This window comes from Telopea speciosissima, chromosome 4 (genome assembly GCF_018873765.1).
Source record: "Telopea speciosissima isolate NSW1024214 ecotype Mountain lineage chromosome 4, Tspe_v1, whole genome shotgun sequence".
NCBI classification, from domain to species: Eukaryota; Viridiplantae; Streptophyta; class Magnoliopsida; order Proteales; family Proteaceae; genus Telopea; species Telopea speciosissima.
The window spans coordinates 29,854,875-29,866,478 of record NC_057919.1 but is presented as its reverse complement, the minus strand read 5'-3'; the positions used below and the strand labels follow the sequence as shown (position 1 = coordinate 29,866,478).

General features: G+C 39.1%; 1 protein-coding gene across 1 annotated transcript in view; it reads right to left on the bottom strand.

Moving 5' to 3' along the window:
* Positions 1-383: 383 nt before the first annotated feature.
* The window catches only part of LOC122659713 (diacylglycerol kinase 7-like), a 53,952-nt gene continuing 42,731 nt past the window's right edge, over positions 384-11,604 (bottom strand). The window contains exons 10-12 of the mRNA XM_043854821.1: positions 11,041-11,128; positions 2,235-2,351; positions 384-762 (exon numbers count right to left, since the gene is read on the bottom strand). Coding sequence (XP_043710756.1) covers positions 604-762; positions 2,235-2,351; positions 11,041-11,128 — 364 coding nt within the window. The 3' untranslated portion in view covers positions 384-603. The remainder of the gene's footprint in view (positions 763-2,234; positions 2,352-11,040; positions 11,129-11,604) is intronic.

The following is an 11,604-nucleotide window of genomic DNA, read 5'->3' as shown; positions in this document are numbered from 1 at the left end:
TGGTAAAATACTTCTATTGGATCGGACCACAACCTTCTATTCCTTTAAACAAATTTTGTCAAGGTCCTACAAAATGCTATTCCATTTCAAGGCCGCTTAGTTTTGCTCTTGATAATTTAAATGCACTATTCTGTCCTGAAAAGATGTCGGTAGCTTATATTTGAAATAACACATCGAACTATTCACAATAGTAAAAAATATGAACATAGTATGATTCCATCCAAAGTCTCCATGCATCTTTGTTCTCTTCCACAACTCAAACAAAACCCAGTTAGGATAAAGGTCAACCATCAATCTACCAGAAACTTTTAATAGGCCCAGTGGCCTATACTCCTACAATATGTGCACACACTAGTAGACCATGCGTAAGTAGTGTCATTTAGTAGTAATTGTTCTTTGCTAAAATGAAATAGAAATATGGAGAATTCACACAAAAAAAAAAAAAACACAAACACCAGTATTTGAGAAACTAGTCATTAAGCAGCAGAACATTAATTACAAGCCCAAGGAGAATTTAAATAGCTTTACATGGTGTCCAAAATTAATTTTAATTTTGAACTTACTTCAATATGTAAACCCTAAATCAATGGTAAGCCAGAAAAATCAATCTCCATTTATCATTAGCGATTGAAAAGGCACCCTTTTTATCTCCACAAATGTTGAGAATTCTCTGTCCATTGGCTGTTTCCATGGTTCCCCATCCATCTGCAAATAAGCTTTTCTCCATTCCCCACCTCTAATTTCTAGCCTAAGTGCAGCAGCCTGAAAGACACGTAGTAATTCCAAAGGAGTAATGTGACATCAGTAATATACTGCTCCCCAACTCAAAATTGCTGATGAAAGTCACAATTATGGTTATTGACTTAGTACTAATCATCAATTCTTTACAACATCAAGCACAAACTTTTGAAAGTTGAGGTCAAAAAATAGTTTCTTAAATATTGGCATGATACTCTTGCATTAAAACATGAAAATATATATTATAAAAGCACCTTGACAACCATAAGAAACTTGTATCTTTCAAAAAATATTGGTCTTTGCATTTAAGAAAACAAAATAATAATTCAAAACAATTAATTTGGGAAGAGCATAAAACAGGAAGAATGAAAAACAGAACTTATTTTGCAAACTGTCACACAGGCAAAACAAAAGAAGATGCATGTTTTTACTGTGGGCACTGTTGTAATGTCTTAATGTACATTTTTGTGGCCCTCAAAACAAAAGAAGATGCATGCTTTTACTGTGGGCACTGTTGTAATGTTTTAATATACATTGTTGTGGCCCTTAACAACTCGAGCTTTTGAGATAAGCGGTTGTAACATGGTATCAGTGCCAGGAGATCGGGTCTTTGATCCCAAGTGCGTGCGAGGGGTTTGTGGTACATGTTGTTGTGCTCCCTTTGGTGCCACATGATGGTGTCACGTGCAGAACAGTGTGTATGTGTGTGTGGGGAGGGGGGGGGGGGAGGGGGCTGTAATGTGTTGATGTACATTGTTGTAGCCCTTACGTAACAGCTCGAGCTTTTGGGATAAGCGGTTGTAACAGGCACAACTTTACTCTTCGTATTTCAGCAAACTTTTCCCTGGGGGAGGGGGGTGGTCTACACACATGAAACGCTTTGGTGCAGGAAAATATAAGGGATGCTCTTAGGACTGTCAGGGAGGAACCAGTTAACCGATTATCCAGCAGGCCAGACTCTGAATGCAAGGTCTGACTCTAATTCCTTTAATGCATCCTGTCAAAAATTTTGTTTATTAGTGAGCTTATTCCTTTGAATACAATTATGAATTGTGTCCCTATAAGGATCGAGCATTCGATAACAAACAAATATACAGGTATATAATATAAGATAACCATCCCCTTCTATAAAACGCAGCCCCTTTACTGATTAAGGAATTTTATTCTCCACCACTTTTATTAATTCATAAAGGTTTGACTTCCCAATCATATGTTTTCACATTCAATTATAATTCATACAGGTTTGAATGGACAATCAAATGTTTTCACAATAAGTCATTCAATAGTAACCCAAAAAATGATACCACTAAATGACCCACTTTAAATCTCAATTGTATATAAAATAGCTATGCTACATAAACAGAACAGAAATTAAGCTTCAACTTCAAGATCCAAATACATTTATTGACCATGAAATAAATTTATGTGCATCATGAAAGTCAAGGTTTCCATGTATCAGACCTAGAATATTCCATACTAAGAGGTGACTGTGGTACCTGCGCAATATGTTTGGCAGAGATAAGCTCCACCATGACGAATGAAGCATGCCATCCTTGCTTTAGGCCAAAGATTTCAAGAAGGCCATCATCTGCATGGGCCTCAACAAAACCTCTCTGAAGAGTAAATAATGAGAAAATCATTAATGACCATTCAATACAAATCAAACCATTTAGTAATAATTCCATGAAAATAAAATGATCCAATTGTTACTAATTTTCTGACGTATTGATCCTTTGGCTGGGAGGAGGAGAGAGATATGTCGGACCAAACATATCAATAAAACTGGGGAACTTCCTGACAGAACAATCCTCTTTCTGACAGAACAATCCTCATTACTCTGGCCCACTTTGACCTACAATCATGAGCTTGACTAAAACCCAAGCAACCATATACCTGGCTATCTTCCACTAAAACCCCAGGTAGTAACACATTCAACGTCTCAAATTTAAAATTTCCGACCATTTCTTCTTAGCATCTGTCTTCCTAACCTTGTTATGATGCAGCAACTAAGAAAAGACAACTAAACAAAATCTAACTGAATGCCAGACAAACAATATTTAAAAGAGTGAATGCCAATGGAAAACAAAACCAGGAAAAAGAAATAGAAGCTTACAATTGAGACAGACGAAAACAGGTGGTGAAGGCGAAGAACAGCCAGCACTTACCAGTGGCCTAGTATGTCCATCAGTGATTCCTTGACATAGGTCAGTCCCACATAGGAAAACAGAGAACATGGAGTGTGGCTTTAGTAAAAATAGGATTGAAATTGGGGTGGTAAGCATTAATAATAGGGAGATACCTCAAAGTAATCATTTTACATACCTAAGACCAATAAAGCTGAAGAGGAAGAAAGAAGGAGAAATAGAGAATGTTGCTGTACATAGAAGTAGAGCAGAGTGGATGAAGTGGACAGGAGCTTCCTGAGCATTGTGTCATCGACACGTTGTTCTAATACTTGAAGGAAAATTTTATATCACAGCTTAAGAGAAAAAAAGATGTGTAGAGCTGAATGTGGGGTGGCGAAGAAACAAATTATCAATAAAATTAACATAGCTGAGATGACGATGGTAAGATGGACGAGTGGAAAAACTAGAAAAGGACAAAAAAAAAAAGAAAAAGAAATGGACACGCAAAAGGTAATTTAGGAGTACCTATGATACATGATTAGTTGAGAGAGTTGTTTGAGGTGGCAGAGACATAGCAACGAAAACCAATGAATGCACAGATTAGGAGCAGCAGCCATGATTCAGATTGGAGGAGCTAAAAGAGCAAGGGGCAGACCAAAAATGACTTTGAGAGAAATGAGAAAAGATATGCATGGATTTGGGTTGACAACAAGTATGGCTTTGAATATTGTTGAATGAAAAAATAGGATCCATGTGGCCGACCCCATTTAGTTGGGATAAGGCCTAGTTGAATTGGAGTAAAGTATAAATATATTTAGTATATATTGGATCTAAAAGTATGAATTTCCAATTTCTAGTGAAAACCTTAGAGATGCTTGAAAGATGATGAGCCAAACTCTAGATAGAGTATCATTATTTCATTTTTTTCCTCTGGTTATTTTAGGTACTGTTATTTAAGTTTTTTCTGTAGTAGATTATCCATAAATTACTTTCCACATGTATCCATTTACATTTGAATCTCCAGTTCTTATTTCTGTGCTTGTTAAAACTCACATTATGATATTAAGTCATAACATAGCAGAAGGCCAGAGCCCTTGTTATTTCTCTGTGTTTAGTTGTATCACCATTGAATTTACTGTAAAAAGTCGCACCAAATCATAACTGTTGAAACTTTACTTTCAACTACAGGATATCCATAAGCATGGTATCAAGTATTGAAACATATTGGCCGTACCAGTCAATAAGTTTTGAGATTGACCATGTTGATACAATATGGAACCGATACATAAAAATATTTATATACAAAAGTGACAAGGGCCGGTCTGATACCTATCCGGACCGATATATTCAATACACAGGCTGCTATAACCCAAAAATCCTAGTTTTAAAAGAATAACTTCTTCCTACTTCGCTTTTTTGGCCAAAACCTAAGTGGATCCCATCTCCACTCAAAAAGGACCTAGGAAAAGTGATTAAACAAGCAATGATTTGCAATTAAGCTCATCAACATCAAAGCCAAGGGTTGAAGTAGGTTAAAATTTTTTTTTTGGCAGGAATCTTGGCTTTTCTTGCTTGTTTTTGTTAAGAGAACTTAGTTTCAGGGGTATATTTGTACTTAGACACTTACTTATGTATTTTATGTGCTATTTGTATTAGGCTAAGGGCCTGAGTGTAATTAGATATTCTTCTCAATATAAGGCTGTTTGTCTCAAGTTGAGAGACATAACAGATTACACCAAATCGTGTTTGAACTTTGCCTCCCTTGGAGCTTTTCTTCTCTCTTCTCTTTCTCCTCTAAAACCTAACATGGTATCAGAGCACTTTCTTCCTGGAGTTTGAAGGTTGTGTGGAAGTCTGGAGTGAGCTGCAATCTCCTTGTTCTTGCTGGTTTGCGAAGGAAACCTTGGGGTATCTTCACCAAGCTTCTCCTTCCTTGTTTGACAACCAAATAGGGAGCAACCAGATGCTCTAGCATCGTTTGGAAGTCTTCTTCCTTATCATTTGATCCTCTCAAGTTTGCTGGTAGCATCAGAGGAGAGAATCTGAGTTTCGGCCAGACAGTTTTTTCTCCCAGTTCCGCCAGACTGATCTCTTGGAGTGATCCAGCTCTTAGTTTGAGCTTTGTTTGCTGCTTTCTTTGGGCCATACAGCATCGTTTTTGGGTAAGGAAGACTTACCCTTGTTGCTCCGCTGCTGTTTGCTGCTTCGTTTGGGTTTTACAAGCCTTTTTTCAGTTTTTCTGGTCTCTGTTTTTGCCTGTTTTTACTGCTGTGTTCAAGGAGCAGCGGCTGTGGTTGAAATACTGTTGTTCGGACTTATTAAGCATTTGATTTGAGTTAAATATGGATGACAAAAATAAGGAAACAGCCTTGCCTTTGTCTGTAGACCCACTTGCTGCATCATCCTCTGTCCCTTCATATGAGAACCCTAATGTGCAGCTTCCCATTGTCAAGTTGGACAATACCAATTACCTAGATTGGTCTCGATCCATGAAACTGATCCTTAGGTGTAGGGGAAAGATCTCTTCCTACCGATCAAGGGTATTCCAAATGGGACACTGAGAACTCACTGGTGATGGCTTGGCTTCTTTTCTCAATGAAGCCTGAGATTGGACGGAGGTTTATGGGTAAAGAGACTGCCAAAGATATTTGGAACAGTGTAGCCCGTATCTTTGATCGTGTTGGAGACTCTACAAAGGTGTACCAACTTCTCCAACAGATTGTTAGCCAACGCCAAGGTAATAGAAGCATCTCTGACTACTATTGTCCTGTTGTGGGCCTGTGGGAGGAGTATGATCACTATAGAGATCTTCAGTTGTGTCCTGATGATGAAGTCAAGGTACACAAGTTGTTTGAGAAGGAGAGGGTATTATTTCTTCTTGGTGGCCTGACTCTTGAATTTAAGCCTCTAAGGGTACAAATCCTTGGCCGACCTAGTCTTCCCTCACTAGAGGAGGTGTGTGGATATCTACAGAGTGAGGAAACCCGTAGGGGTGCCATGGAGACTAGTATCAACACCACTGTTGAGCGCTCTGCTCTTGTTTCTTCCATCCCTCAGGACTCCACTAAGGGAGCTGATAAGAGGGCTGCTAAGGGGTCTTTGAAGAGCCGATTCTTATGTGACCATTGTGGTAAAACTAGACATACGAAGGACTTCTGTTGGGATCTCCATGGGAAGCCCCCACCTGGTTCCACTGGGGGACTGAAGGGACAGCGGAAGAAGGGGCCTAAGGCTCATGTTGGGGTCATTGAAGCTGATTCATCCTCTCTTTCCCCAGCTGACATTGCTGCCTTTCGCTGGGTTGTAGTCCACCTGGACAGTTCACCTGCAGCTCATACTTCTACTGCACTACAGGACTCTTCCTCCTCCGGCATCACACCTTGGGTTATTGACTCGGGCACCACGGATCATATGACTGGTAGGTCCCAGCTGTATAATTCCTACTCTGTTTGTTCTGGGAAAGATAAGGTAAAAATTGCCGATGGTACATTCTCTTCCATCTCTGGTAAGGGAGATATCCAGGTTACACCTTGCTTACCCCTGAAGTCTGTTTTTCATGTTCCCAACTTTGCTACTAACCTTCTTTCCGTTAGCCAATTGACTAAATCTTTGAACTGCTTTGTCACCTTCTTTCCTACCCATTGTCTTTTTCAGGATTTGGTGACGAGGAAGGTGATTGGCAGTGGTCATGAAGCTGACGGCTTATATGTTTTGGAGACTGGTGCTTCCTCTGTTGTACAACCTCAATCCTATGTTTGTGGACTAGAAGGTGGACGTACTCAAGAGGACATTTTGCTTTGGCATCGTCGGTTGGGACACCCTTCTTTTTCTGTTATGAGGAAACAGTTACCTCACTTGTTTACTTCCTTTCCAGTCTCTCATGTTTTTCATTGTGAACCTTGTCTATTTGCCAAAAGTTGTAAAACAATTTATACATCCAATGGTAATAGATCTACTTCATCTTTTCATCTTATACATACTGATGTTTGGGGGCCTTCCCCTGTTACCTCTTTGCGTGGCTTCCGCTACTTTGTCTCTTTTATTGATGATTATTCTCGGGTTACTTGGGTGTACTTGTTGAAACATAAAAGTGATGTCCATGTTGCATTTACAAATTTCTATGAGTTAGTGTATACCCAATTTCAAACCCGGATCCAAATTGTTCGTTCTGACAAAGGTGGGGAGTATATGTATAGTGGTTTGGAAACCTTTTTTTCTGACCATGGCATTATTCATCAGGTGGCCTGTGTTGATACCCCACAACAAAATGGGGTGGCTGAAAGAAAAAATCGCCACCTTCTTGAAGTGGCTAGGTCCCTTTGGTTTACCATGCATGTTCCCAAAACTTTTTGGTCTGATGCTCTACTCACTGCTGTCTTTCTTATTAATCGCATGTCATCTAGTGTCTTACAATTTCAAGTTCCTCTTGATGTCCTACCCTCATGGTCTTCTTCATTCTCTCTCCCTCCAAAGGTGTTTGGTTGTATTTGTTATGTACATGTTAGCAAATCTGCCCGCACTAAATTGGATCCTAAGGCTCTAAAGTGCATCTTTCTCGGGTATTCCTCCACCTCCAAAGGATATAAATGCTATCATCCTCCCACTCGTCGGTGGCTTCTCTCCAGAGATGTCCATTTCTTTGAAACCATACCTTTTTTTCAGTCACCTCTTCAGGGGGAGTGTTCATCGCTTGGTGGTGGTATTGCAGGTGAAGAGGTTCCTGAGTCTGTCTCACTTCCTATCTCCTATCCTGTTCCTATTTCACCTTTTCAGATTGACAAGGGAAAGAGAAGTTCTATTGAGGGGGAGCCTTGTATAGAGAATGTAGTTGAGGGGGAGCATCCTCGTGTACAGGGGAACAAAGAACAGGGGGAGCTACTGGTGTATACGAAGGAAAGGAGAAATCCTACTTCATGGCTGCCTATAAAGAAAACTTGCCAAAATCCTTCTTCATCACCTCATCCTGAGTCTCCATCCATCGAGACAGGTATACCTTCTTCTACTCCTATATCCTCAGACTTGGACCTTCCTATTTCCCACCGCAAGGGAAATCGGGCATGTACTAATCCCATTGCCAAGTTTGTTTCCTATGATTCTATTTCCCTTACAGGTATAGCCTTCTCTGTGGCAATCTCCTCCATATCTATTCCCAAGAATGTAGCAGAGGCTATGGCAGATCCAAAATGGAGAGAAGCAATGAACACACAGATGTTGGCACTTGAGAAGAATCATACTTGGGACCTTGTTGAGCTCCCTAAAGGTAGAGTCCCTGTTGGGTGCAGACGGGTATTCACAGTCAAGTTCAAGTCTGATGGTACCGTGGAGAGATATAAGGCAAGACTTGTCGCTAAAGGTTATACACAGGTGTATGGCATTGACTTTCAGGAAACCTTTGCTCCAGTAGCCAAGCATAGCTCCATCCAGGTACTTCTCTCAATAGCAGCAAATCTTGATTGGCCTTTGTACCAACTGGATGTGAAGAATGCATTCTTACATGGTGACCTAGAAGAAGAAGTGTATATGCATCCTCCTCCTGGGTTCAAGCATACTGGTGACAGTGGGAAAGTGTGTCGTCTTAGGAAGGCTCTTTATGGACTCAAACAGTCTCCTAAGGCTTGGTTTGAAAGATTTAGACAAGCTCTCCTGCAAAACGGATATACTCAAAGTCAAGCTGATCACACATTGTTTATACAAAGGAAGGACAGCACTATTACGGCTCTCATTGTTTATGTTGATGACATTGTGGTCACGGGAAATAGTGAAGCCGAAATCTCAAAGCTTAAACTTTACTTGTCTCGACAGTTTGAGATCAAGGACCTCGGTCCATTGAAGTATTTCCTGGGGATTGAGGTTTCTAGATCCAAGCAAGGGATCAATGTCTGTCAAAGGAAGTTTGTTCTTGATCTTCTTACAGAGATAGGCTACTTGGGATGTAAACCAGTCTCCTCCCCTATTGAGCAGAATCACAGACTAGGGAAAGATTGTGGTGAATCGCTTGTGGATGCTGAAAAATACCAGAGATTAGTAGGCAAGTTAATCTACCTTTCCTTCACCAGACCTGACATTACCTATGCTGTGGGAGTAGTGAGTCAGTTTATGCATGCACCCAAGGTGGGTCATCTTGATGCAGTTTACAGGATCCTCAGGTACTTGAAGTCATGTCCTGGAAAGGGTCTTCTCTTTTCTAGGAATGGTAACTTGAGAATTGAAGTATATACAGATGCAGATTGGGCCGGGTCTATTTCTGATAGAAGGTCCACCTCCGGATACTGTACATTTGTTGGGGGAAACTTAGTCACCTGGAGAAGCAAGAAGCAACCTGTGGTAGCTAGGTCAAGTGCTGAAGCAGAATTTAGGGCCATGGCTCATGGTGTGTGTGAAATCTTGTGGTTGAAGAAACTTGTCCAAGAATTGGGGTTTGAGACGACAGAACCTATGAGCCTATACTGTGACAACAAGACAGCCATAAGTATTGCACATAATCCGGTCCAACATAACCGGACAAAGCATGTTGAGGTTGACAGGCACTTCATCAAGGAGAAGATAGAGTCTAAGACTATTTGTACCCCTTTTGTGAAGACAAGTAAACAAGTGGCAAACATATTCACCAAAGGACTTAGTTCTCATCACTTCAGTTTTATGTTAGACAAGCTGGGTATGTATAACATATACCACCCAACTTGAGGGGGAGTGTTAAGAGTACTTAGTTTCAGGGGTATATTTGTACTTAGACACTTACTTATGTATTTTATGTGCTATTTGTATTAGGCTAAGGGCCTGAGTGTAATTAGATATTCTTCTCAATATAAGGTTGTTTGTCTCAAGTTGAGAGACATAACAGATTACACCAAATCGTGTTTGAACTTTGCCTCCCTTGGAGCTTTTCTTCTCTCTTCTCTTTCTCCTCTAAAACCTAACAGTTTTTGCCAAGTATCAAATATATACTGGAAAACTGACCTATATTTGGACCATCTAGAATGATTTGTGATTTATACTGTATGCGAAGTACTTATTATTAGTAGTTACCAAGGTTTAAAGTATCGGTATCACCTATCGTATAGGTGAGGTGATTTTAAGGGATGTATCGTATCATATTGTATCGTATCGTATCGTATCGGAGATACGTATCGAACATTACAGATACGCATGGAAAAGGTCAAGATACACATAGAAATACACTTTTGGAGCAAAAAACAATTTAAATAAGCAATATTGCAGTTTGTTTCCTTGATTTAATTTTTTTTAGCAAGGAATCAAAGCCCCAATCATGAAATCTGAAAGATGTCAAAAAATTGAAGTTTTGGGTGAAAACTTGTTCGTCCATGTGCTGTTGACGATTTCTGGTTTCTGGAATCACAATTCTAAAGTCACATGTGCCTTTTAATGTGCGTATCATATTGTATCGCAATGTATTGGCCGATACAATGTGATACCTACCAATACTTTAAAAAAAAAATTTCAACCCCTAAATCAATCGTATCGAGAGTATGGATACGTATTGAGAGTGTCGTATTGTATCGTATCGTATCGGCCGATACAATGTGATACTGATTGATACCATTTTTTTCAAAAAAAAATAAAAAAGAGACATCTCATTATATCGTATCAATACCCTACGATAACAATACATATCGGCCGATACGTAATGATACGGTGCGATACTTAAATCCATGATAGTTACATACTACATGTTTGTTTAAAATATTACTAGTAGAGTCGTAGCATGGTTAATGTATATATTCTTAGTGCATGTTACTTAATACTTAGAAAGTTAAAAGTATGTTTATACTTACATATTGCTTGCTTGGTTTAGACCTTATCCTAATTCACAAATAATTTTTCCTTTTCAATTCTTCTTGCTTAATTGCATCTTAATTTATTAGTAGGTTTGATATTGCACTGCCAATGAAGATTTGAATCACATAAATGCTGTAATGACGGAGATAAACTGATATTAGTTAGATATCAGTATTTTTTGCTTTTTATGGTGCAAAATGCTCAAAAACACTTGTTTTGCAATTTGTATGCAATCATGCATCATAAGCTTATCCGTGTGTATCTAGCATCTCCCTGATATGTCTCTAAGACGTCTCTTAAAACCAGCTTTCCGATAAGCTGCCCGAACTGATACTTGACACATTGTCCATAACTCAGTCAAATGTGCAAAGATGCATACCTTTTCCAAATACTCTGGCTTTAGATTACCCCATGGATTCCTTCCACTCCCATAATTATGAAGATTGAGAGCAACTATTGACCTAACACTGCAAAGGAAAAAATTCTTAACAAGTCATATAATAAAGATTTAAGAAAGGAAATTTCTTTGGTAAATCATAAGATTTTTTTTAAAGATGGTAAATTGATAAAAAGTTACAACAAATAACAAAAGTTACCAGAGAGGATGAAAAGAGTTGACCAATAAAAAGAGAAATGACAGATAATACCACCACAAGAAAAAATACTATAGTGTACATTTAGTTTTCCATGGCTATAGTAATTTTTTGATGTATTATGCCTCTATGATAAACAAAAGACCCAAAAAGGAATATAGCAAAACTGAGAAATACATAATACATTTGCATGTATGCCTCTATAGCCAAGGAAAAAAGCGGCCTGGGGCTGGGGGGGGATATTCATCTGGAACACATGCAAATCCAACTTTAATGTTTCAGATGATTAATTTGAACTATCCTTGAAGGATAGAAAGATTCTTTAAGAGCTTTCGATGACCATTTAGGTA